At 40.8% G+C, this 27,509-nt stretch overlaps 1 protein-coding gene across 1 annotated transcript in view; it reads left to right on the top strand.

The window, feature by feature from the left end:
* kcnh3 (potassium voltage-gated channel, subfamily H (eag-related), member 3) overlaps positions 1-27,509 on the top strand; it is a 165,213-nt gene that overhangs the window by 133,042 nt on the left and 4,662 nt on the right. Inside the window, exons 10-14 of the mRNA XM_084362734.1 lie at positions 206-455; positions 20,413-20,627; positions 25,887-26,143; positions 26,832-26,932; positions 27,093-27,145. Coding sequence (XP_084218860.1) covers positions 206-455; positions 20,413-20,627; positions 25,887-26,143; positions 26,832-26,932; positions 27,093-27,145 — 876 coding nt within the window. The remainder of the gene's footprint in view (positions 1-205; positions 456-20,412; positions 20,628-25,886; positions 26,144-26,831; positions 26,933-27,092; positions 27,146-27,509) is intronic.

The following is a 27,509-nucleotide window of genomic DNA, read 5'->3' as shown; positions in this document are numbered from 1 at the left end:
ATTTATTGATGTTAATAGTGACACCTGCTTGACAGGTCAAAATGAAAACAAGGTTCATTCAACTTTCATCCTACTCCACATTTTTAAATGAAAAGATGGTGAGTTTTGTGAGTGGCTGTGTGGAAGCCTGCTGTGTAGTTGAAGCAGCCATTGCACGTCTCAGGAAACAACACCTGTTAAGTGTAAACCCCCTCTCACTTCACAGCTACTGAAGGACTTCCCAGATGAGCTGAGAGCCGATATCGCCATGCACCTGAACAAGGAGCTGCTCCAGCTGCCCCTGTTTGAGTCAGCCAGCAGGGGCTGCCTGCGCTCCCTGTCCCTCATTATCAAGACCTCCTTCTGTGCTCCGGGCGAGTTCCTCATCCGCCAGGGGGACGCCCTGCAGGCTATCTATTTCGTATGCTCAGGGTCCATGGAGGTCCTCAAAGACAACACTGTGCTGGCCATACTGGGTAAGTCAGAGCAACAGGATGATGGTTACAGATAGAGACGTTCATGCTCATGTACATGTTGGTGAATTGTAATTCCCCAAAAGAACAACTTTTGGGGAAGCCTTTTTTTAGCCTTGAACGGGATATGATTTTATTAAATTTAAATACTTAGGAGATATTTTGAAATACTAGAGTACGTTTGTTAACAGTGTGTTTTATAGATGTTTCACTTCCTTTTTCTTTTTATTTGAATATTTATCCATTTTCTCATGGGTCATATGAGCCAATCAAAAAACTGAGATACCTGCTGTGACTTATGTTTTTCCTTCAATATCCAAGTTATTTTCCATTTTGTTCCCCAAATTACTACAAGGGATAACATCACTTTTCAAAATAATGAAGAGACAGCAACAAAACTTGATAATGTAACGCTTTTAGAAAGGTGAGACTGCAGGTATTGATTGCAGGACTGTAAAATTACATGCTGGGGCCTCATTACAGAAACTTCTAAAAGTCTAAAATCGCATCTTATCTCAGATTACATGTAGGCCATTTCTTAATGACAGAAACATGCTTCCTAACTGTATTTAGGAAGAATCTTATCTCAGGATAGAAATTGAACTATTACAGAACAGTCCTAACCAAAGAATGTCCTATGTTTGGAAGTAAGGATGCACAGACCCTTGTAGATTCAAAATACTGTGGTCAAGTCTGTATGTCAAAGACAATGTAGATTGTTTTCTTAAGGTTCAGTTTTTAATTTAATGTCAGGACAACGCTGTGCCACTTCCTTAGGCATCATGTTTTGGCTTACCTGGTTTGGTCACCACAAACATGGCTGCAAAATGTCCCAACATATCATCAAAAAATATCTTGTTTTGTTTTGCTTTTTGCAGGATTTTTTTGCCATTAATGTCTCCAGTAGTTTCACTGTTACAAATGTTGAACTGACATCATGCACAGTGGTCTCTGGTTTGGCAGCATTCTCACCTGACTGATCCCCTCCACCTCCCGACATGGAAGGAAGCTAATGTTATGTGTATGTGATATGATGACGACGGGGGAACAACATGAACACTGAAATATTGTGACTAGGCAAACCATGTGACAACGCTATAAATCTTTACATCTTCAAATCTTATAATTGGGAAGATACGGAAGTTTTCCTCTCACCCACAGAGACAAATAATGCCTCCGATTCATCAAAGCCAAAATCCAACACCCGCCTGTTCTTGTCTGTTATAGTGAGCTTATAGTTCTTTTTATACATCCATGGTAGCGTCATAAAAATGTATTACTGGACCCAAATTTAGTGTACACCCCCAAGTGCAGAATGAGTCATCACCATGTTTTATTATTTTCCCCGAAGTAACAAACTCTTGAATACCATCAGAAATGCTACAAAATGACTTTTTTGCCATTGTGGGGCCTGATACTGGACTGTAAGTGACATACAGAGCAAGACTTTTATGATAAAAACACTTAAACTTCAATTTTGACTTGATGGGAACTTAAAGTGAAGATAAGACAAAGAGTTAGGAATATTTTCTGTCCCTAATTAGAATAAATGTAAATCATTTTTCTATTATTTGAAGGAAATTTAGTGTAATCTTGTGATTCAGAATTGTATGAAAACTACACAGTACCCCTGTGGTTTTGATATCCATTTATTTGTCAAACTGAGACTTAATGAGAGGATGTGAGATGATCATGATCTGGAGGACACTGTGTAGCATAGCTAATGAAGGTGAGAACTGTTAATTTGGAGAACACTGATAAGAACCAGTCGATTATGTGTCTGTTTGATATCAAATACTGTTAATGAAGAACAGACTTTAGAGGGAAAAAGAAGAGAGATAATCTCTCAGCTCAGTGATTACAGTGCTTGGTTTGGTTTCATCCAATCAGACCTGCAGAGCAACTTGATCTGGAGTTTATTGGAAATTAGGTTGATGAGGGAGAAAGAAAGAAGGAAGGAAAGGACAGAAAGACAGGTGTGTTGTGTGTGTGTGTGTGTGTGTGTGTGTGTGTGTGTGTGTGTGTGTGTGTGTGTGTGTGTGTGTGTGTGTGTGTGTGTGTGTGTGTGTGTGTGTGTATGTGAGAGACTCAAACAACAGGGAAGACAGTGCTGAGAGAGAGCTGATAAAGAGCTGTTGTTTGTGCTCTGCTGCTTGAAAGAGTTATCACCATGCTTGACACACACACAGAGTCAAGGCTTCCCATAGTGTTGAGCCTGTGAGCTATACGCAGTAATACTTCAATCCAGTGTGAATAGACATATAGGAAGTCTTGCTATCAGACCACACATATGGCAGAGTATAGACATTGAAAAAGAGATGAGTTGATGAATGAGGATGTCTGTAGGCAGCTGGCCACTCCTGCTCCTTGTCTGTGCGGCAGGCAGTATAACGAGATGAAGCTCAACATGCTTTTAAGTGCTCTCTCTCCTCAGGTATCATATACATTCTGCAGATCCCAGGGATAGCCATACGTAATCTCAACACTGCTATAGTTTCTACAGTGGTGTCTGTGGCACACATACAGTATTAAGTCACATTTTCATATCAATAAACAGTTGTCTTGCTACTAAAATTCACTGTTCAACTCCTAACCAACTCCTGACAGATATACACATCTGCTGAGGTACCATTGTGTGTGTTTGTCAAGATGTGCATTTTACCCAGGGATTTTCATCAACAGCAAAAGAGGTAAGAAAAAAATTAGAATTACCGGTCGTATGCCTCTGCGATCCACATCAAGTTAGAGTTTACATCCACGTCTGTCCAGACTCGTATAATATAACCTTTGTAGTGAAGACTTCTCACTATGTTGACACGTTTGATTCCAGTGAATAATTTCCAGTGAGAAACATGCTGTCTTCACTTAGAGACTATTTTTAAAGAGGAGCACAGAGGACTGATAGAGAGCTTCATCACATGGTGGAACAACAATGACCTGATGCTCAGTATCAGCAAAACCAATGAGCTTAGGGACTACTGCTGTATACTGCTGTATGTCTATTAGTGTTGAAGATAATTGACAGAAACAGAAAACAGTTAAATTCCTTGAATGTATTCACAATAAATCTGATTCTGATAGAACATGAAGAAGCTACAAATTCTAAAATGTAGATGCTTCACACACATGTTGAACCAGCAGCACAGAAGATCTCTACAATCAGCAGTTTCAAGGTGGACATCCAAGATTAGTGTCGACAAGTTAGTATCTGACCAAATGTAAAATATGGTCACAATCGCTCCTTCACTGGGTCATGGTGTGAAATGGTAAGAAAAGTGTTAAAGCCGTCATATGTCACAGTGAGGTTGACATTTGACCTTTTGGATATAAAATGTCACCAGGTCATCATTTTATCTTATTACGCATTAGTGTGAAATTTTGTCATGATTAACGTAAGAGTTATTGAGTTAATGCCAAAAACATTTTGTGAGGTCACTTTGACCTTGGAACACCAAATTCTACTCAGTTCACCTTGAGCCCAAGTGGACATTTGTGCCAAATTCCTGAGATATTGTATTAACAAGCATAGCAAGGATGGACAGACAATCGGATGGACAACCAAATAACTTCTGGTGCAGAAGCATAAAAAGAAAATAGACTGTTATGACCCCAGAAGTCGTATAAACAATTCTATTGTATGTGCTTCAATTGCCTCTGTGCCTTAATACCCCTCTGTGTTGCCTGAGTGTGTGTGTGCGTGTGTGTGTGTGTGTGTGTGTGTGTGTGTGTGTGTGTGTGTGTGTGTGTGTGTGTGTGTGTGTGTGTGATTGATTGTAGGTGTTTTTGGTTAATTGAGTGAATGAGTGTAGGTTGTCCAGGGAGCTGATTGGTTCCTACTGCCAGAGCCAGAAGTTTAAAGGCCGGCTCCTGTCCTGTAGGCTCTCCTCCCTCCTCCAGACTGCCAGCATGTCTGTTTGTGAGCTAGATGTGTTTTCAAAAAAAAGAAAAACTTAAAAATACTTTGCTGCTGGTGGTGCTTTGGAGCTTTTCAGAGGGGAGTCTCATTTTCATGTCGTGCCAGGGTTTTCCCTAGGCCCTGGTCGTTACATAGACAAAGGAGAGAAAGCTCGCCGCCTATAGAAACTCATACTTCATCAGAGGAAATTAGGATGAAAAGGATATTACTTTGGACAAAAAAAACAAGCTTTCATCTCAAGATGTATCCACTGTAAGTTGTCAGTTTTTCCAAAATATTTCCAGTAAGCAGACCTTGAGCTCAGAGCTTCTTGTCACACTTTATGCTGTCATGTAAAGTACTTATGTTCAACAGCAACAGCAACTACCAAGGCTCAAACATCTGAGCAAACATCTTTAAAGTACACCAAAATAATGTGTCCTGGATAACAATGAGCTGTCTTGAAAATGATTTGGTGGTGGAAATGGTTTGATGTGTCTGATGTCGGTTCGTAGTTATGGCCAGACCCTTTACAGATTTAGCCCAATTGTTGCCCATAACTGCCCCAGAGTAATTACCTTCTTCAAGGATGTAATGTTTTTAACCCGTATCCATTGGTTGGTTGGTTGGTTGGTTGGTTGGTTGGGTTGTCAGCAGCAGAAAAAATACTAAACGGATCTCCACAAAATTTGGATGGAGGACGGGTCTCAGCCCAGAATAGACCCCATTAATTTTTGGTGTGGATCCAGATAGAGGGACGGATCCAGGGATTTTTTCTCACTTTCTTTACCATTGCGAGATGTCTTGTTTCGAGATTTTCATCAGGTGTATTAAGGTGGCTGGTATCTATGAGTGAGTACGAGGGCCTTGGTGGTGGTATGTGTTCTCCTGAAGGCAATTCTAGTTTTAGAATTGGTTGGATTTCTTGCATGTCTGCTGTATTACAGTTTGAGCAGATCTTCCACATGGCTGCTGTCAAAAGATTGGTTATAAACCGAAGGGAGTTTTTTTTTTAATATTACTTTACATGTTAAAAAATATATGTAAAAAATGCCAGTCTTCATCCTCTCTTTGTGCAAAACAGACCTATTGACCATCTTTGGGTCGATACTTATCCTTTTTATTCTCTTCTTGGTTTCTATCCAAAGCAGATAATTTAGCTGTTTCAGGTATCAGGCTTCCACACTCTGAGATTGAGTTCTGATTTGTGGCATAAGCATGTTTCTGTGTGTGTGTGTGTGTGTGTGTGTGTGTGTGTGTGTGTGTGTGTGTGTGTGTGTGTGTGTGTGTGTGTGTGTGTGTGTGTGCGTGTGTGTGTGTGCGTGTGTTCGTGCATGTTTGTGTGTCTGTGCACGCACATTGTGATCATATGTCCTCCCTCACATTGGTCTCTGGAGATGTGAAGGTTCTGTGAGTTCCAGTGAAGGCTAATATTAAACAGGACTGATTCACAGACTGTGTGGGTGGAAACAACGGGTCATGTTCTGCCCGACCAATCTCTGTCACAGCCATGAACGTCACAGCTAACAGTAACACATTACAGGTAATTTCTAAACCTTAAAAAAATATGCACTTCATTTACCCCCTAATGGCCTGTTCATTAATTATTATAAGAGGCACTGGGGTCATTTTTTTCTGTTTGTTCTGCTCGTTCTTTCTATATTTCATAGTGTTTGACATAACAGCATCACTCATTTCAAAAACTACCCTAATACATAATATTATTGAATCAATGGGTTTACTGTTTCCAACCAACATTCAGTGTTTTAGTTTTGTTTTTAAATGTCATATTAATTGAGTGATGAACATTTTTATGTAAACAACTTTTGTTTTTTAAATAATACATCTACAGAGCTTGTAGAAAGGTGGAGAATAGATGTCTCTTTTCCTTAAACAACATTATATAAACATAATCATTTTTAAAAGTTTGTCGGATCCAAAATGATTGTTTTGGTAATGTCGGTAAGAATTCTGACAGTCGGTTCCAGCTTCTAACAAGGTTTGTTAGCTGGCATTAGCAACGTTAGCTAGTGCACAAAGTGGCAACCACTTGAGGGGGCAGATGATTCAAACAACAGCGGTGTTATAACGTGAATGCAGGGTTTAAGTAACGTGGGAGCCAATGGGAGCTGAGCTCCCATAAGGTCTCTTATGCATTACCAACAACCATTATTTTAAACACAAAGAAGGAATTTCTCAAACGTTTTGGTATTGATGAGTATTTTTTACATATAAATAGCAAGGGTGCTCCCAATGATCGGGCACTGATCGTTTTCAGCCGGTATACGTTGTAAAAAACCGAGATGCAAGACACACAAGCAAGCAGGTAAGGGAATATTACTGAAGTTTGTTGGTCTTGGAGATGAGGCTCTCTTCCAGAGCATTATATTTGCTCCTCCACTGCTCTGATGTCTGAGCCAGCATGTCAAGGGTCTCCACACGGGCGGTGGTTCTGACTCTTTGGAGAACCTCATCTTTTTCTTTCAGCTCCTCCTGGAGCTGGCACACCTCCACCTGCCTGTTTTCCAGCTGGCTAATCTGTGTCTTCAAAGCTTTATTTTTCGTCTTTGAGAGACTTTATCTCATTGATTGCAGCACACAGGGCATCGCTGACTCCCTGCACAACTGAGGGAGGGAGCCGCTCAGTGTCCTGCAGCTGAAATGCAGCCGGCATGTTTTGGATGTAAAAGGCAGCAACAAACTGCATCAGCTCAGATGGATGAAAGACAAAAACATACATGTCAGTCGTACAATGTATGTTGACATTGGATACACAGAGTTCTATTTTTTAAGATAATCTATTTTTTTAGTTTGAATTGTTTTTCTTTGGGTTATATAATTTTGTTAGAACTTTGTAAGGTTTGAGTCATAATTTTATCTCAGGCCTGACACACATGCTGGGTTAGCTATGTTACAATGCAGAATTGTTTTCATTTTGATTCAAAGATTAGCTGACCCCCACTGACAGCAGAATAGAACTGTTTTGGCATGCAGATAGAAAAAAGGTGGCAGACTTTACCCAATAATCCATGTTACAATCATGCTGTGATCTCTTACTATTCATGTTTTTCAAAAATATAGTAGAGGTACTGTATTTCTCAATGTGTCTTACTGGATACAAACAATTATTCCATATGAAAATCAATCTGTTCTCTAAGGATTCACTATATTTTTTTGGCTTAAGACAAAATATAAAGAAAAAACAGCAAATATTAGGCTGGACTAGAGAGGCACAGTGCTGCAAAAAGTCTGTTGAGGTCAAATAAGAAAATCCTAGCAGGTTTCTTTGACTGGATCTGCTGTACATGTGGGCACACTGAAGATAACACAGTGGCAGTAAGATTGGTGTCGTATTCAATTGAAACTGTACTGTAGTTTCAGAGTTGTAGAACTTTCTGATGTACTTACTAAAACTGAGAGGTATCTGTTGAATTTTCCAATAATCAAGGGTTTGTTTCAGCAAAGAGAGAGAGAGAGAGAAAACCTTCTGAGCACATTAACACCCACAGACTGTTGATCTTTGTATTGCTGCATGAAGTCTACAGACTTCTGCTCTTAAAGAAACAGGAGACAGTGGAGACACATGTGTAATGTAATATCTATAGTGTTCAGTTTTTCAGAGAGGTGTTTGTCTATATTAGTGTATAATATAAATGTGCATGTTTCATCATCTGATTCTGTTTCTTTTATAGTTCCTACAAATACCAAATATCCTAAATGTCAACCTCAACGAGGCTAGGGGATCACTACAGTCATTAGGATGTATCCTCTGGGAACCATGAATGTCTGTATGTTTTGTCCTAATCCATCTTGAGATATTTTACTGAATAAGTGACATTTTTGGCCTGCTGTTGGCAATAAAGGAAAAGTCAAAGGATCACCAATTGTAGGAACATTTATCCTCTGGGAAACATGAATGTATTTACAAGATTTCATAGCAACCCATCTGGTATTTGTTGAGATATGTCAGTGTGGACCAAATTGGTGGAGTGACCAATTGGCAGACCAACATCGCCATCCCTTCATGAATCTCCAGAGCCAATTATACAACACATTGAGAAGAATAAGATTTTTTTAAGCACATTGTTATATGATGTCAGATTAGTACAGTAGTAAAATAAGTTGTGAACTCAGTGAACAGCAATGTCTGGTAGGAAACAGACGACCACACCAAAACCAACTTTCTTTAAATTGTGTTCAGTGCTTGACTGAAGGCACTATGAGCTCAAGTTTGTTCAGGTAGATTCTGTGGAAGAAACTTTTCACCCTATCTTGAATTGAATTAACGAGAAGTAGTCAAGAAGAAACTGCAGTTTCAGCCACAGTTAATCGGTAGATTTCTGATCAAATTTTGCTGAAAACAGGACAAGAAAGGACAGTAAGATCCCCCTACAAACTTTATGGAGTGCCAGCTGGAAGATTAAGATTGACATGTTGACTCTTTTTGACTCAAAGGTGAATCGCATTTGTGGATCTATGTGCATTATTCAGCATTCATTAATGACATTCTTGGACTTTGACCACTTTTAGTGGCTGAATGTTACCAGTAAAACCTTTAAGTATAACGACCATGCATTTATTATTCTAACCATACTGATAAAAGTCCCCTAACCTTAATAAAGTAACCATTAAAAATCCCAATGTTTCCCTGTAACAAAGTCCTTATTGTAACTCAAACCATGATCTTTTTCTGAACCTAAACAAGTCGTTCTTGTGCCTGAAGCAAATTTTAATTGACAACAACCAAGTCCCATCACTAAATTGACTCATTTCTGAACAGTGAAGTGCCAGCAGATCAGAAATGCTTTCATGTGACATTACAGAGAGCATGGAGAAACAACGTATTGTTACATTTCATTTGAATGATGTTGGACAAAACAAACACTTAGGGCTAATTTTCAAATTAGTGTCCGTACTTTATAAGTAGTTTGACATTTGTATGTTAAATTTCAGAAAACAGTTAAAAATGCCTGGCAACATCCCAGAACACAAATTGGCATCATCAATTTGTGTTGGTCTGTCCATCAGTCCACAATCCAAATATAATCATTTTACATTGATAGTGACAATAATCTGTATCAAAATAGTTATCAATTTTCTTTCAAATAACTAATCAATTTAAACCTTTGTATTTCTTTAGATTTGAAATCCAAATTAATTCATAAAGGTAATTTGACTGTAAATCATACCAACTGTTTCATATAACTTATAAACATAAGATATTGAATAATGTTACCCTTTTGTTCCATTTTGTTCCTGTGTATAGGCCTGTACTGTAGCTAGCTAAATAGACTAACTACTAACTTATTTCTACTGTGTAAATAAGTTACAAGGTCAGTTAACAAAACAACCCAAAAAACAAAACATCCATTAACACAGCCCTGTGAGGCTGTTTTTCTGCAGAGGCACTACTTTTAGCTAAATGCTAACATTAGCATGCTAACATGCTCACGATGACAATCTTAACATAATGATATTTAGCAGTAAAATATTTATCATGTTCACCAACTTAGTTTTGCATGTTAGCATGCTATCAACTAATTAGCACCAAACACATGAATATTATTTGTAAGTATAAGTGTTGGACAAAATACAAATTTGACATAATTTTGACCTAAAGTGATCACATATTTAGTACAATTTATCCAGAGGAAAATATGAGCTGCTGCTAACTTTTATTTGCTGCCTTTCCAATTCAGTCAAAATGCTGCAAATCTGTGATGCTGCTACTTGCTCATAATGTTTGGAGAATTCTGTGCCCCCATGATCTCCCACTGCTGTATAAGAACCTGGCTAAACTGATTTTATACTCCTCCTCTCTTAATGGCTGGTTACATCAGAAGCTAATCCCTGTGTCATTTCAAAGGTACACTTTTTTGTGTGGTAATTATGTTTGAAGACACCAACGTTTAGCAGTGAATGTTAAAGACAACCAACACTGAAGAAAATCTTACAAATGAGAAATCGTGTGGTCAGACATGATGCCGCACCTGTTACAACAAGTTGGAAGATTTCTTCAGTTAGCTGTTGAGCAGGCTGAAAGCTCATTTCCTCTGGATGTGCTTCAGAGCCTTTGCAACACTAATCCAGCAAGCAGCTTTTCTGGGGTGTTTGTGTGAATGTGTAATAGACAGTGATAGACACAGAGATGAGGGAGGACGGGTGGGGGTTTTGTGTATGTGCGTGCATGTGTGTGTGTGCGCATGTGTGTGCACCAAGGACAGATGTAGTATATGTCTACGCATCAGTTTCTGAAAATGTCAAGATGTAATGAGTTAATGGTCCATGCCTGTGCGTTGATCTGAGTGTGTGTTTTATGTGTGTGTTTGTGTGCGACATGAAGTGGATTTATCTTCAAATGCCAAGCCCCCGGCCCATATTTGATCTTGATCATGACACACATACACACACACACATCAATAGATGGCGTGCGGTGCTGTGCTGGTATTAATAATAAATAGATTTTACATTATTAAAGCACCTTGATTATTAATGCTGAAGAGTGGATTGAGCAGAGCCCTGCAGAGCCCAGGAAGCTCTTCACATTCTACAGTCCATTACGGCCTGATTTTCTCTAAAATATACTCCCTGGTGATCTTTGAGAAACCCAGAGCTTCATTTAACAACACAGCTGTGCTGAGGACATTTCCGTAATCCCCAAGACTCTTCTGCTTCTTCTTGCAGGTACTCTCTGACTGCCAAGTTGGACTTAATATTCAATGTGGATTCACTCATAGAATACAAGCACATGGACTCAGCCCTGTACCAACTACTTCTTCCGTCCATATGATGTCAACTGGTGTGTGTTTGTGTGTGTGTGTGTGTGTGTGTGTGTGTGTGTGTGTGTGTGTGTGTGTGTGTGTATACATCAAAAGAATGTATGCTCTTACGCTGGTTAGACATTTGTATCTGAAATCAGTATGACAGTCAAAGCCAAACACTATTACTAATTACTTTTACTATAACTACTAAAACGTAAAATGTATATCCAATGAAGTCAAATTTAATGTTTTCACTAGCAGTCCTTACATTAAAGTACATAAGAATACAATTTAACACCATAATGCACTAACAAGATTAGCAGAGGGCTTAAACAGTACAAACACCAGTCCCCTGCAGCAAGTCATTACATATGCAAATTAAGTCAAATCTCCAGCAAATTGAACCAAAGCAACAGCTGCTTTTGCCGACCAAAGCCAACAGTAAAACTATGAAGGCTAACTTCATCTGAGCTTGTGGCAATTATAATGTTGAAACCTTGTGGCATATTATCTGCCATAAAGTCAGAATTTAAGGGTTATCACCAATATAAGCCCAGGTCAGACCAAAGATTCGCGGTGAATGAAAATGTTTCAGAACGTTGTAGATGAGAGTTGAACTTACCTGTTGCAGCTCAACTCAGGTCAGCTGATGGTGTTGCCAGCGACTCCGCTTGTCAAGGCGATGGTGGCTGGTTTTAGAACGTAATTCATGTAATTTATGTAATCATCGCCTACTGCATGATTGACAACTTCACTGCATTTCCTCCACTCGCATTTACAGCCACTCTGCACTGATCGCTCGCTCTCTCTCACTTAACCGTACCTTTCCACTGCATTTTCTCTTTTCTCCCACATACTGGCTTAGCAACACACACACACACCTTTTTTTCACCATTTCATCATCACTACAAATGCAACGGTAGCAAGTAACTTGCTATCACTGTGCTCATTCATATTTTAAGCCGCTGCAAATTAAATCCAGCAATTAAAAAAAAAAGCCTGAAAAGCCAGTGATAAAGTTAAGTACAGAGAGACGTTGCATTTGAGATGATACCGTCTCGACTGGTCATTTTGGTGTCGTTTGCAGAGCATTGCAGATCAGCACACTGCAAGTAGTTACAAGTTTCAACCCCTCTTATCGCAAATCTTTGGTCCTAACTGGGCTTTAAAGTCTTCATAGTTCTGGATTCCATAGCTCCAAATATTTTTTGAGAATCCTGCTGTCTCTGGTCTTTTCCTAAGGAACTAATGGGGAAAACCAAGGAAGAACTCAGTATGATGTCTCCTTTGACTTGAAGGTTCACAAAAACAACAATGATTCAGTAATTAGTTATTAAAGGAACTTGGGCCAGGATCAAGAAATAAGACTCAATAGTGACACGACGGCTGTTGCGGCTGTTAGGGTAACTGCAGCCATCAGCCGAGCTGGCGTGGGAGCGCGCATGAACTCTTCGCAGCAGTGCAGCTGATGCCTTATCCCCTACACACACGAAGCAGCTGGGAAGCCGGCTGGCTGTGTGTAGCGACACACAAGCGTGGCGATTTGTCGTTACAGTTGATGCAGTCTGAAAGGCACAGGTGAAAGCAAAGACGGCATATTGGGGGACAGAAATATCGTCTCTGATACGGGATTGCTGTGTGTCAGCGGCTAATGTTGCTACACAGACACAAACCGTTAGCCTGTGGCTACATCCAGCTGCTAACGTCACCTCCCGGATAACAGGTTGGGCTTTCGGTCCCATATATAAAGGGACATATTTCTAACTATTCGGTTTCAGACTAAAGGACCGTGGAAAATGTGCAGTCTGTAACTAGTCAGTGTTACACAGCGGTGGACTAAGTTACATGTTTGCAGCTAACACTACTTTGCACGTTAGGTCACTCCGAGTCCTCGGTGATCTCATGTGATTTTCAAATCAAGCTCTAAACATGACCTGTAATGTTTTCTTACCTGGTTACTAGGAAATGAGCCATGTCAGCGTCTGTTTTCAGTCCCAATTCCAGTTGAAGCTGCCTCCATGAGCCGAACGCGTATCCGATGTGTATCCGGTGCCAGCCCATCTTAGGTCGTAATTTCGTTTCGACTCAGGACATGCTGCTGATAAAACCTTTGTTTTCTTCTTAGTATGACTTCTTAGTGGACTTTGTGTGGTGGTGAGTCGTTTTCTGCCATAGCAGAATCCATTACTACCCAAACACTAGTTCGGGTCCACCGCGCTTTTCTTCTTCCCATATCCAAGGACACGCATTCAGCAACATTGGATGTCACGTCCGCAGGACTGTGCGGGAAATTCGGGCCCAAATTGCAGTACATTATGCAGCACACAGCCTGTTCAAGGCAATGGAGAGATACGTGGGCAGCCTCATTCTTTTTGGTTTTGAACCCTTCATCACCCATTAGCATTAAAAAACTTAAAATGCATGTTTATTTTTTCACAGATCCTGCCCCAAGTTCCTTTAATGAGTCATTACTAGTTCAATCAGTGGCTGGTTGATAGTTAATCAGGAACAACTCATGAAGGAAGTGGTCAGTATGTTGACTCAAAGATATTTCTGAACCAATTATTACCTAATGATTCATTAATGTAGTAAATACCAGTCTGTTCTCTAGTAACTCATCATTATCTACTATATTGTCCTCAAATCACAGTTATTCAGGAATGACTCATTAATGATTCATTAACTAGCAAGTCGTTCCTGGTTCATTCCTTACTCAGTCCTCAGTAACTACTCACATTTTTCTGTATCTTATTGTAAAGTGTTACACCTCACATTTTACATTGCATGATGTTTAGACATTTTGAAACATGAACACACAATCAGCCACATGCACACACACACACACACACACAAACACACACACACACACACACACACACACACACACATTAATAATAATAATAATAATTACCAGCAAGATTATTTGGAGCTAGTTGAATCCATTATCAAAGCTGAGCTCTCCTCCACAGAGATAGTAACCAGGGAACAGCAATTTCAGGATATGATGAATAAAATGAATTATCGTCAACAACAATTAAAAACTGGTTAACATTGGTACTATTATTGTTCATTTACCCTATGTTATTTAGCATGTCAATCATGTTGAGATAATTACAGTTCAAGTGATACTTTGTTATGTTATCTTGCTACCGGAACTACGTAGGTGGTAAATAGTTCCTTGTACTGCTTGGTACATGTTGTTGTTGCTGTGATTACTCAGTGGCTTTAGTGTGGACCTTTTTTCCAGTGGAGTTGGTGCATTCTACAGGCTGCACAAATGTTGCCATCCTCCACAGTGAACGAAGATAAATCTTATATTTCTTGTCATGAGTAATCCTTCACCTGCAAGTAACATCTAAGGCCTAGTACAAAGGTATGTGGGTATTTTCTCCTTCCAGATGAGCATTTTAGCACCGTTTCAAAAATCATCTCTGTCCTTACCAACACAGCTGAAAATGTATCACATAGCCATTCACATACACCGGGTGTGCGGGTGCCGGTGTAAAGAGGAAGCAGACTGTATACTTACAGAAAATATTATGAACGAGGCTGAGAAACAGGACTGCTCATCACAGAGTCCTCCTGGATAATGCTTTTTTTTATTTTTTACATTGTCAGCAGCCATTTTTGACTCCTTTTTCCAGTATTGCATGTATGTTTTTGTCTCTCTAATACAGACAGTATAACATCCACTCTGCCAATGGACAAACTCTCATTTTCCAATGATGCTACATACATTGATAAGACCAAATTAAGATGTGAAAATGTGTTGCTTCATGGCATCCAAATATCTCTCTTTCTGACTGTCCAGAAGCAAACACTGAACACTGATTCTCTGAATATCTTCCCCCTGAAAAAAGTTTTCCAAAAGGTCTGTTTTCAGTTAACTTAGATGCAGTTTCCATGTGTATGAAAGGCCTGTGTAGAAAAAGCTCCACTGTAAGAAATGCACATGTATCTTTGGACTGTGCCTAAATATCCCATGTTGGTTTAAGCTAACAATATATTCTATCCCGCAGCTCTAAACCACTGGTTGTAGAGCTGCTCTTTCTTTTCTACATCAGAAAGGGTCCATGCATGACAAATGAAACATGGTAGTCCTACTGATGATGCTAGCCCTTGCTCGACCAATCAACTAAAAAAACGTATTCTCTGAAAATGTCATTAAAACAGGAACAGTTACGTAACATTCACATCAGCCTTAAATTAACCTTTACCTTGGCAATCACACTAATCAGTCTGATGTATGGAGGGATGTATTACTTGAAACTGAATGAATGATGTGTGACACGTGACAAAAAAAAGACCTTTTTTCAATACACCCCTCGCTATGTCAAGCTTCCTAATTAGTGCCAGTGCCAGTTGGAGGAGGTGTGACTTCATTATGCCACTCCCATTAGGCTTACAATGTAGCTGCGGTGCCACATTCTGAAAATCTTACCAACAAGTCTTTTTTTATATCAAAAAAGGACAAGCAATGTATAAGATGTAAGCTGAAATTCCACCTCTAGAACAAGGAACAAAGAAATACCACAGACAAACAAACTGGCAGTGCATACTAAAGGCTCAATCACTGGCATCGATAAAATGAGAATCTTTCATAAGCTTTTGTTCCCTGCCCTCATTTTTCACCTATACTCAGACACTCACATACAGATGCATCAAGGACTAGACAAATAGACACTCTTAAATGTCACTTTCAAGTATTCATCTCCTGCTCACTTTCACATTTTGCTGTGATTACGCGCAAAAGCTTTTCCTGATGCTGCTGACAGTCTTGACTCTGTTGCCACCCATCATCTCTATGACAAAAGACAATCGAGGCTGAGCTGTGGTAGGCGGTGGGAGTAAAAAGAAGCAGAGGAGCAGAAGTGTGAGTGATGTGAAAAGGCAAGAGAGACAGACACAACATGTGAAAAACCCATCATGCCAAATTAAGTAGAAGCACAGATGGGGGGATGGGATTAAGAAATGAAGGTGCAGATGATGGTTGGACAGTGCTGGGTGCAGCGACAGCAGGGTGTGGAGGAGGTTAGAGGTTCTGTGAAGGGGTATAGGACCCTGTCCAATAGCTGTTGTTGCTCACATGGCACACTCAAGCTCCTGCTCACCCTGTGTCGCCCACCCTCTCTTCTCGCTTTTCTCACTCCGCCCAGCCGTTTTTCCTCAATCAAGCCATGCCAGGCTGCAGCAGCCTCCACACTCTGTCGCTCTTCCATTTTTCGCCATCACCTTTCTTTCCCTTGTTTCCTCCATCTTCTCACACGCCTTCGTTTCAGTCCTCCTCCTCACTCCATCACCCATTTTAGGTCCCAGCCCGCCCCTGCCTTACCCTGCCTCTGTTCCCTCTCTGCTTGTTTCTTCTCCTTTTTCTAAAAGTTCTGTTCTCAGATGGGTGGCTGTGCAGCCCCGGAGCAGTCTTTGTTTGACTTTTTGCCTTTTATTCCTAAGATCAGAGGGGGCTTTGTGTATCAAAAGCCTCACAAATTAATGTGCCCCCAATCTCCACTTGAAAAATGAAAGACTAAAAAAAACTGCAGTTCCTTGAATGGCCACTCGAGGCTGGCTCCAAAAGCAAGTCAGTCTCTGTAAGAGCCCATGTTAAAATACCCTCCTAGCAGAAGTAAACATGGTTACAACCTAGCAAAAAACGTTTTTGGTCTCAATGGCTAATTTCTCCACGTATGATAACTGTAGGGGGAGTGTATTTCCATATAACTTATTTATTTTTTAAAGGCTCAACGTTATGCATAATTAAGGGCATGGCCTCTTTGAGTGGCAGTAGCTACAGTACACTCAATCAGTAAACAGGACGCTGTCTGGCTCTATCACTTGCGGCGAGGGATGCTGTTTTCTGGGGGAAAGTTAACGGAAGTCTTGGTCAGGAGGGCTGACCGTCACGGTGACTTTTTTCACCGTTCAACAGTTGGTGAGTAAAAGTTTCATGCCAGGGTAAATGTGACGAAGAGTCAGTAGGACAGACAGTAGGACAGACAGGAGGACAGACAGGAGGACAGACACTTCTCCACATATAACTGCGTTTTTTTTTTACTCATATAAGTTGCCAAAGACACGACCAGTTACTACATTACTGTTGTTTGGTCCTGTAACGTTGCTTTGTGGGACATTTCTCTATATTTTGTTGAGTGATGGATCCGTTTAGTTATCAGACAGTGAACATCGGATCGACACGCCCTCGCTCTGCGCCGCCGGTTTATCCGTTCACACTGGTTCGGTTCGCCAATACTGAGCCAACTGCAGGGCTGCCAACTTTCAGAAAATGACAAGAGTGAGACTTTAGTGTCATGATGTGTTTGAAAAAAATTTGGCCTGTTTTAACATCGATTTATACCTTAAGACTGATGTCCTCACCTCCATGCCAGCTGCTCTCCCTGCGCTGTGGCCTTCTAATGCTAGTCTTAATTAACCAGAAATTAGAAATGAAAATTGTAACAAGAATTTTGACAAAATGCATTTATTTGTCAATATTTCATTTCAACCAACTCTCCATCATTTAAGTGGGGACATGTCTCATGTTGTAGGCGTTTGTGGCAGATTTTGATGCCTTGATGACGGAGGCAGGGGGCTCCCACTTGAAACACTGCTTTAGGGGGGTCTAAATTGATCTTTACAAGTCTGTTATTCTGACACACACACACACACACACACACACACACACACACACACACATATTGAAACTAGAGTCTCTTTTTCAAGTGTGAACTGGCCAAGAGAAGAGGCAAATAAATGTTACACAGCTCTGCAAAAAATACAGGACAATGATAGACTTATAGCAGCCTTAAAACAGTACATATTAACTAGGAAACTCAAGGAGAAACAGTGAATCAACAGTGAACTAATACAGATAAAAACTAAGAGCAACATTTGTCCTACGTCGACATCAAACTAGTATATTTATATATCTATATATTTAAAAAGTGAACCCATTTTCAATAATTTTGTATGATCAAAATTGGGTAGTTACCTACCGTCCGTCTTCTAGCAAGGAGGAGAACGTCGAGTGGGTTTTAAATGTCGGCGCTGTTGTGTGTGAAAGATAGTTAGAGACGCCAAGACCCGCCTTACGTTGCTTCTGATTGGTTTATATTGCGTGGTGCCTTCCGTGGTTGGTTAGATTTAGGCACAAAGGACTGATGGATTGGTCTCTGATTGGTTATCTCGGTCAGTCAATCAGAGTTAATCGAACGTTTATTGTCAGTTTATTATCATGAAAAAAATAAATATAGAGTATTGAATGGGGAAATATAAGCGTGAGAAATGTCAAGTGTGGCGTGTGGTGTGAGAATTGGTCAAATTGCGTGACTGTCACACTCAAAGCGTGACGCCTGGCAGCTCTGCAACTGTCTATGAAGCAGACAGCTGCTGGTACCCACAAGCTCAGGAGGAGACAGCTGTGGGTGGAGCCTGGAGCCTTTGGAGGAATTAACACCTGGAGTCGGAAGAACACAGAGTTTGTTTTTTAAACTTTTGGGATTAACAAGTAGATTAATCTTCACTCTCGCCTCTCAAACTGTCTTTACCGACGAGCCGCAGAGGTGCTGGCGCTACACAAACACCCTGGTACCTGCGTGCTTGCTATCTTGTAGTTAATGTACAGTAAGGTATTCTGGCTGTTTGTGGCAAATAAACCCGCAATCAAACTCACATGAGCTAAAATTTGCTGATCTTTATGTGTGAACACAGCTTGTTAGCCTTAGCTAGCTTGGTAGTTTCCAGATAGGTGGGCTTGTTTAACTAACTAGGCTTGCTTCAGCTCCCCACTTTAAGCTTCCCTCTGGATCCTCAGAAGCCTGTGGGTGATGTCATGGTGGCTCTGTTGAACAATAAAGGATGATGGTGAATAATCTGAGCAGGAATTTGTTATCTTCAACACCCTTGCTTTGTCTCTCCCAATGGTTTATTTGTTCTGTGGAATGCCAACTGACAGCTGTTCTGCATTACATTTACTCTCCTCCTCATCAGGGCCTTCAAAAATAATCCTCTCAAACAGGATTACCTTTATAGAAATAGTGGATGGTGTCCAATAGTTCTTTTCTATACTCATGTGTAAAGACTTGCAGCAGAGTGGCTGAAGGAAAACCAGAAGAAAATTGGTTCTCACTGCAATAGTACATTAAAAAAGAGGAAGAGAAGTTAAAATTGTTGTGTCATGAGTGATTTCCATTTATATCGCATCTTAATGGAGAATATTCCAGAGATTAAGTATTGCACTTCAAAGGTTGGATGACTCATGAGAGACCAGTCAAAAGAAGAAATAACCAAAGAAGCAGAAGCTTAGATATCCTTTCTTTTTAGTCGTTAATATGGTGAAAGAAGTCGTTATATCCATTAAAGGAACTTGACAGTGTTTCTTTGTTAGGTAAAATTTGTAGTCTTTGGACTTCAACATAGATGAACCTGGTGACATCGTCAGAATTAAACTGAACACTAGCCTGACAATCAGGCTGTATTTCGATTTTGTTTTCATTTTGTTATTCACTCTGAGTACATGTTAGCTGATTATGTTGAACTAGTGCAGTGCCACAGACTCATCGGGGCCGCCCTGATAATATCAAACATGTTTGATATTTACAATTTAAAATCTGAATGATTACTTCGGTACTTTCTGAGCCGGACCACAACAACCGATGAGAGAGCCATCCCGGAGCAGCTGACGGGGCTGCCAAGCCCCGGTAAACATTCTAGCCTCTTCAACTGAGAATTCAGCTGCTTGCACTTATTGTTTGATTGTGTCAGTGATTCCACTTCAGCTGAAACTTCCTGCTCAATTTATCAAGCTGGAACATTTTCAGATCCTTTAACTTATATCTGAACGTCACTCTGCTTACTGTACACTGAAAGTTACTTCAACTTTATTTAGTTCATCCACCTTACCATATCAGTTTCTTTCAGTAATTGTATTTTGACTGCCACTTGAAGGGGGAAGTCAATAGGCACTTTGATAGTATTGATATGTCATCCTGTGTCATTTTCAGTTGTTAGTGTTCTATTCTTCTTTGTGTAGGTTGTATGTCTCTATAGAAAGTGAAGCCACAGCAGTCCAACACTTTCTCCCAGCTGTCTTTGCAGTCATGTGCAGGTCCATTCCTTTGATCCTCTGTCTTTGATGATCTGCAGCTCAGTTTGGTTCATTTATTTAACCAACTTCACTGATTCCCTCAGGTGGAGACCGTTAGTTAAAGTAAACTCGCTCTGAATTACTGCTTCAAAGGCACACATGTGTCTCTCTGCATTAGTGTGTTATTTGTCTCACATCTGTCTCTATGTCGGTGCACCTCCCCAGGTAAAGGAGATCTGATTGGTTCAGACTCCCTGACCAAGGAGCAGGTGATCAAGACCAACGCCAACGTCAAGGCCCTGACCTATTGTGACCTGCAGTATATCAGCCTCAAGGGCCTCCGCGAGGTCCTCCGACTCTACCCTGAGTACGCCCAGAAGTTCATCAGCGAGATACAGCACGACCTCACCTACAATCTGCGAGAAGGCCACGGGGCTGATGTGAGTACACACAGTCAGGTAGAGCGCTGGAGGACGGAGGGCTGTGAATGAATTGTTGGTGTTTTGTGTTTCTTTGTTTGCCAACCCTCTTATATTAAATTGCTCCTGAAGGGAATAATAAAGTTTTTTACTTGAATTGAATTGATAAGACTGACCCCTTGTGGCAGTGGGTTTGCCACTGGATAATGGGGTTGTTAGATTTTCTCAGACTTTGTATCACAAAATTAGGATGCAGAGGCTAATTAGGATAATTTTCAAATGATAAAAACAAATGGGCTATTATAGCATATTTTCTTGTTATTACAGGATAACAAATAATGCCATGTTTACCATACACATTTCTTGTTAGGACAACATATAACTTTGCTTGTTATATCACAAAAGCTTATCCGGATTTCACAAAATCAACATATCTCAAACAAAGCTTTTCTCATTATAACTTGATCAATTGGTTTGTTGGTCTAACAATTAACTTACAAAAGGTGTATATGTGAGTGCCTCTGACAAGCCTCTCAGCCTAGAGAGATAACATTACACAACTGATAACCATCTAACATGATGATCTAGACATGTGGTGGGATGATTTTATGAATTATGGCTGTGGGTTGCTTTTATTTGGTTTATGTGCCCTTGAGTAATTGGCATGCCATTGACCTGTGTTTGCTGTGTTGGCACAATGGACTGCAGATGTTAAAGTTTAAACAAGGCACTAGAAATAAACAAGGCTGGATACAGATACTGACATTATGGATGACGGTTCTCTTAATGTGCATTCAGTCATCAGCACCGATGCAGAGCGTCCAAACCTCAGTCCTGACCACATATACCTTATGTGGCTATGTACACATATTGATGATCAATGATGTAGCCAACTGAATGAAATATTCTGTACCTGGTATCAACACCATCACCCCTCCACCTCTGCCTGGACCAGAGACAAACCACTGATTGGGTTGTTTCTTTTCTACACGTACAGTTTTAAATATAGTTTTAACATACTTACAAACCTCAATAAAAGCTGTTTGAAGATGTGAATGTGAATATGTCATATCAGCCCTGTGAGAGACTATGTGACCACTCCAGAGTGTGCCCACTTGTCACCCTGGGACAGGTTCCTGCCACCCCATGCAGGATAAGCAGTATAGACACAGTAATAGATGGATATTATTTCAATCGGCTTGTCCCAACCATCAAATAACACTTGAAGCATACGTAAAGCAGTTATGATATTTTTTAACCCATGTAGGCTACAGTCACATACCAACTTTACCTGTTATAAAGACACTGTTTATATGAAACTTTTGTGATATAACAAGAAAAGTAAAGTGTTGCTATAACAAGAACATTTTCTTGTAAAGTTGAATGACTTGATATAAGGTAATAGGAAGAAAATGTGCCATAATAACATTATAAATATAATGTTACAATATGAAAAGAATCTCATAAAAACAGTTCCGCAACAAAATTTTGCAAATATTTTTTTAGCTATTGATGCAGCAAGACGGTGCCATAGTTATATGATATGTACTGGGCCTACATGCATTTGCACACCATCTACAGACAGTCCTAACACTACCTGCATACCTGTCTTTAATGTTACGGAGGCAGCCATATGCTGCCATATACAAGCCTTCAGATCAGTCACACCACTCCACGTGCAGCCGTGAAAGTGCAAGTTGTAAAATAAATGTTATATTGTGCTAATGTATAGCCTGAGGAGACACTCACACTAAGAGAGCTCTCATGGACAAAAGGTATGCATGACCTCTCCACAGCTACTTTAAAATTCACACACAGGTCTGTGCACACATCACAACTTCACAATCCTAGCCTTGAAGTGCTTTTTCTTAACTAGCGCCATCAAACACAAACACAACCTGTGCCTTTGGCTGGTGGAGCAGCAGCAGAGGGAGCAAAACACAGGGACAAGAATAGCTTAGTGCTGCTGTTTGAAGCTGTCCTGCTGCTAAAAATAGTGCAGGGGGGAAGCACGGGCTGTCCCTGACTGGCTGAGTCGCCTGCAGCTGCTGCTAAGATTGGATCCTGCTCGATATAAATAGCCTAGCCAGCCGAGGAGAAGAAAGAGGAGGAGGAGGCGGAGGAGAGACGAGGGGGAGGGGGGAACTCTGGCATCACATTTTCTGTTTTGCTCTTCCTCAAGTCCTCCTTTTCCACTGCAGTGCCGTTTGTTTCTCCAAGGCACAGCACACATACTGCGGAGTGTGAGGGAGATGCAAATGTGCAAATGTGTGCACATATCAGCGCGTGTGTGTAGCAGTACCCAGAGGATGCGTGATTCCAAATGCATGAGCTGCTGCCCATATCTTAGGTCTGGGTTGCAGATGTCCATCGTGTTTATGTATGCAAAACCCCACTGATACCAACAGCCCAGGAGAGTGTGTTTGCATATGTATGTAAGGAAAGACTGCTGGAAAATAGCGGGAAAAATCATGCACATATCTTGTACCTCTTTACTCAGTAAACAGATACTTCAAGAGGCAGTCGGAAGGGATGAAGGATGATACGATCATGGACATATCATAGCAACATTTTGTCCAGTGCAGACTTGATTAAAAATACAAGAAAGGATGACTTATAGGAAGAGGAAAAACTGAAACGTTGGAGTACCAAATGTGGTTTACCAAGCAAGGAAAAGAGCAAAAGATCATCTAAAAAGATCATCTAAGTGATGGTTGTGTTTTCAGTGACCGTCCCTGCTGATTCACAGGCTGGAGACTGACTGTCATGACCCCTGAGCCTAGGGCGAAACAATGCAATGTGCAAGAACAACCAGTCCACTGGGTGCACTGAGCTGTGCTATGGAAAGAGGAGGAAATTACAGCATGTATTGTAGCCCATGTTCTTGTGCTGTTCAATCTCTGCACCACGGACATGACTGGGAGAACATATTGCACCTGCATGTACTTCACACACACAACACACACTGCTGCACCAAAATAAGAAAAAAGCACTTTGTTCATTCTTGTCCTTGAGAGCACATGCACAGCTTACATACATCCAGTTGCGCACGTGCCTGCACTCAGATGTCTGCATGAGGCAAACACAAACTTCGGCACACCCACACGCTCATAAACAGACAAGCACACGCCAACACACGGCAAGTGCACACTTATCACGCCCCCGCATCGCAGAGTGCTCCTTGGTTTCCTCCAGATCTGGGAGCTAAGATTAGAACAAGTGAGCTAAAAATACATTACGGCAGCATGGGAGGGGGGTCGGCTGAGAGGAGGGCAGTGGGGGAGGAAGATAAAAATGAGAGTATGCTGAGCAGGCAGGGACTGAGGGGGAAGAGAGGGAGTTGATTAAAGGGCGAGGAGAGGGAGTGAGGCTCAGATGGGGAAAACAGAGGGGCGTTGGTTTGTCTGCATGATGGGATATATAATACATTAATTACTCACTGCACCATTCATTGTATGTTAGGGCACACGTGATTATTTTGAAGCCAGTTGAGGAGAAAGGCTAGATATACTGTCATCACTGAAGCGGATGATTTTAAAGGTGATGTAATGAATTAGTTTGAAGGTGTAGGTGAAGTCAGACTCAATATCGTTGTATTTCAGACACAGTATATGTGCAAAAAGACTGAAAAGTCACACACACACACTCATGAACACCAAACATCCAGACAGATCTCATTTGATCAATTTAAATGTTCTTTTCTGCTCGTGTTGTAGCAAATGTTTTTGTATTTTAGCTCAGACAGAGTCCTGTTTTGCTAAGCCAGTCGTTTGTGGAAGTTTCAGCAACCCAGCATCAACACTGCAGTCAGCCTAAATTATTCAATTCATAAGCAGGGACATAGCTGATGGGGAACAGGGACGAGTGTAAATGCCGGGGGACGTCTGTGTGTGTGTGTGTGTGTGTGTGTGTGTGTGTGTGTGTGTGTGTGTGTGTGTGTGTGCGCTCGGGAGAAAGTGATGAGGAAAAGTCAGACGCAGCAGTCTGTATTAAATGTAGCATGACAGGCTCCTTTGCTTTTCTGGCAAAGATGGAGGCAACACAATATTCACTCAAAATAAGATAAGAAATAATTGGAATTGAACTTCTTACTATGAGCATCCCATCATCTTAAGTTGATAAGTAGTTAATAATAGTAGGTAATAACCTAAGAAGTGAAACATATCTTACTGTTGTTGCATTGTAGAGTCACAGGACTGGAGGTCCACTTTAGCAGATGCTTTACATAACAGTGCCTCTTTCAGTCCACACACAGTTTGTCTTTGCGTGAGCTCATTTTGCCCAGTTTGCTCTCATTTATTTATAAACAAGGAAATATTTAATTCTCCATATGTCATTAGAAACAAAACAAAAAGGTTTCAGTCCTAGAAAATAAATCATAAAATAACAAGGTATTCACACATCTCAAATTTGACAAGCTTGAATAGCACAGCAGAACGTAGATCTTTCCCATGCCAAGGTATAAAAATAAGCAGTAATAACAGTAATGACATGAGGGGGAAAGTCAAACACCTATTTGTTGTATTGTTAAGATACAAAAATGTTCTTTGATTGACTAACTGACTTGATGTGTTATTAGAGATCCACCATATTTAAAGAGCATTTTGACAAAAATAAAACCAGTGACCAGTGATTTGAAACACTCTGGAAAGCCAAATTTAACCTTATGGCGGGTCAGCCTTGGCTGAGGGCTGCCCTGCTACTGAATGTTTTTGTGTGTTTTTTAAAAACATTTTTTGACAAAACAAGACAAGCACCTTTGTGCTTTGGGAAACACTGATCTTTTTTTTTTTTCATTTTCTGACAGTTTATTGAATCGTGAAAATAATCAACATTTATTCAACAATGAAAAAGAACATTAGTTGCAGCCCTAGAAACCACTTATTCAAACATCTGACATCACCTCCTCTCTTGAGGAAATCTGCAACCCCTCAACTAAAATGTTCCAAAGGTGCTCAACAGTCTTCAAAAAATAAATAAAATAAATATGATAAGTGATGAATGAATATCCTAAGGTTTGCTCACTTTGTGTCCCATTTATACTCTGTTAGAAGATGGAGTGTGTCAGGTGAAGTGGTGTGAGCACTGTGGACAGTACATCAGACACCCAGTGTTTAATGGAGTACAAACTTTTGTGTTTTCCTGCCACCCACTGGTACAATCATGTCACTGCACAAGTTTACCAACACTGAGTCTGCTGCAACTGTTGCTGTGAGTAACAACAGGTGTCATGGCTCATATCATGTCAGTGTGACTAGATTCAAACTCTCTGTCTCTCAGGTGGACTGGGAAAGTAACGGGGGCTTGGTGAAGAAGCTGCCATCGATCCGTGAGGATGAGGAGGGTGACGAGGAGCAGAGCTCTGTGTCCTGTGCTCCTCGCTCCCCGCTGCGTCTCAGCAGAGGGCTCAACTCGCCCTTGCGCTCCCCTCTCCTGCCACCCAGACCTTTCCGCGCTCCCTCCGAGCATTCCCGCCCCACCACCCTGCAGATACCGGTGGTCAGCTTCAGCAGCGCCCCGCCTGAACTCAGCCCGAGGTGAGTGATGTTTCAGTCACTTTTGAGAACACTACACAGACTTACAATCATTTACTGGAGACTTAACCATAATCACTACTTGCCTAACACTAACCTTTACCCTAACCTTAACAAGTCTTCACCCTAAAATTGTATGATTTACCTCATGGGGACCTGCATTTGGTCCCCACAAGGTCACTGTGTAACTGATTGATGTCCCCACAATGTGAGAGATAAACAACTGCACACACACAGAGATTGCTGGAAAAGAAGTAACCCAGTGTGACCAATAATCAAAAAGCTTAAGTCAACTAGATCTCACACACACACAACCTCACAGCCAGAGGAACAACTGCACATACACTGCAGCATAGGTGTGGGGCTGCTATGGTAACCAGCAGGATATAGTGCTGGTGGCTGACATGGAGCCTGGCTGCTGCTGGACGGTTCTCACACTGTAAGATGATGTGTGCACATGGAAAGTAACCATGCCCATGTGTGCACGGAGATTAATGACAGCCTGTCTGCTGCACAGTGGTGCAGTGGTGTGTGAACAAAAGCTGCTGACAGAGCGCTTTTTATATTTGAATAAAAATGCTCTACAACCAACAGATACACTCTGTAATTAGTGCTCTTTCAGTCTTCTCTTCTCATTTACATTCCTCTCCCGTGCGCTTTTTCTTACTTTTAATCCCTCTCTTCTGCATAGATTCGTGGACGGCATTGAAACAGAGAGCAGTTCCACCTCACCACAGAAGTTTGAGTTCAGTCCTAGCCTGTCACCGGCAGCACCACCCTCCCCATACCCAGGTAACACACACACACACACACACACACACACACACACACACACACACACACACACACACACACACACACACACACACACACACACACACACACACACAAAGTAGTATTTTGTCTTGATGAAGGATTAATGTTTATGCATATTTGTTTGTGTTGTGTGTAGGGATTCGGGAGCACTCTGAGATCAAGCAGAGTGTGTCTAAATTAACTGATGAGGTGAGTGCTGATGTTGTTTACACATTTATCACAAGGCTCTAATTATTTTCTCCACAAAGGAGCCGTTTCTCTCTCCAAAGGTAATACCATACTTAAAATATTTAGATGAGCTCAAAACATGTTTTTAGTTTCATTTATAATAAACCAAACCTTTTTTCTGTTATCAGTATCCAAACTCTTACGTATTTAATTTACTTGAATTAGGGTTTTGAATGTCATCTTGTAACTGTGTAACATTTGTGTACCCTTACTTTTACTTAAATATAAACTGTGAAAGAATTCTGCACAGATTTTCTGAGTAACAACCAGACTTTTGTTATATATTTTGCTGAGTTGTGTTCTTATATTATCACATATGTTTCAA

Source organism: Pagrus pagrus (genome assembly GCF_965226575.1).
Source record: "Pagrus pagrus genome assembly, chromosome: 9".
In the NCBI taxonomy this organism is placed as follows: domain Eukaryota; kingdom Metazoa; phylum Chordata; class Actinopteri; order Spariformes; family Sparidae; genus Pagrus; species Pagrus pagrus.
Note: the sequence above shows the minus strand (reverse complement) of the source record. Positions and strands in the feature narration are given on the sequence as shown.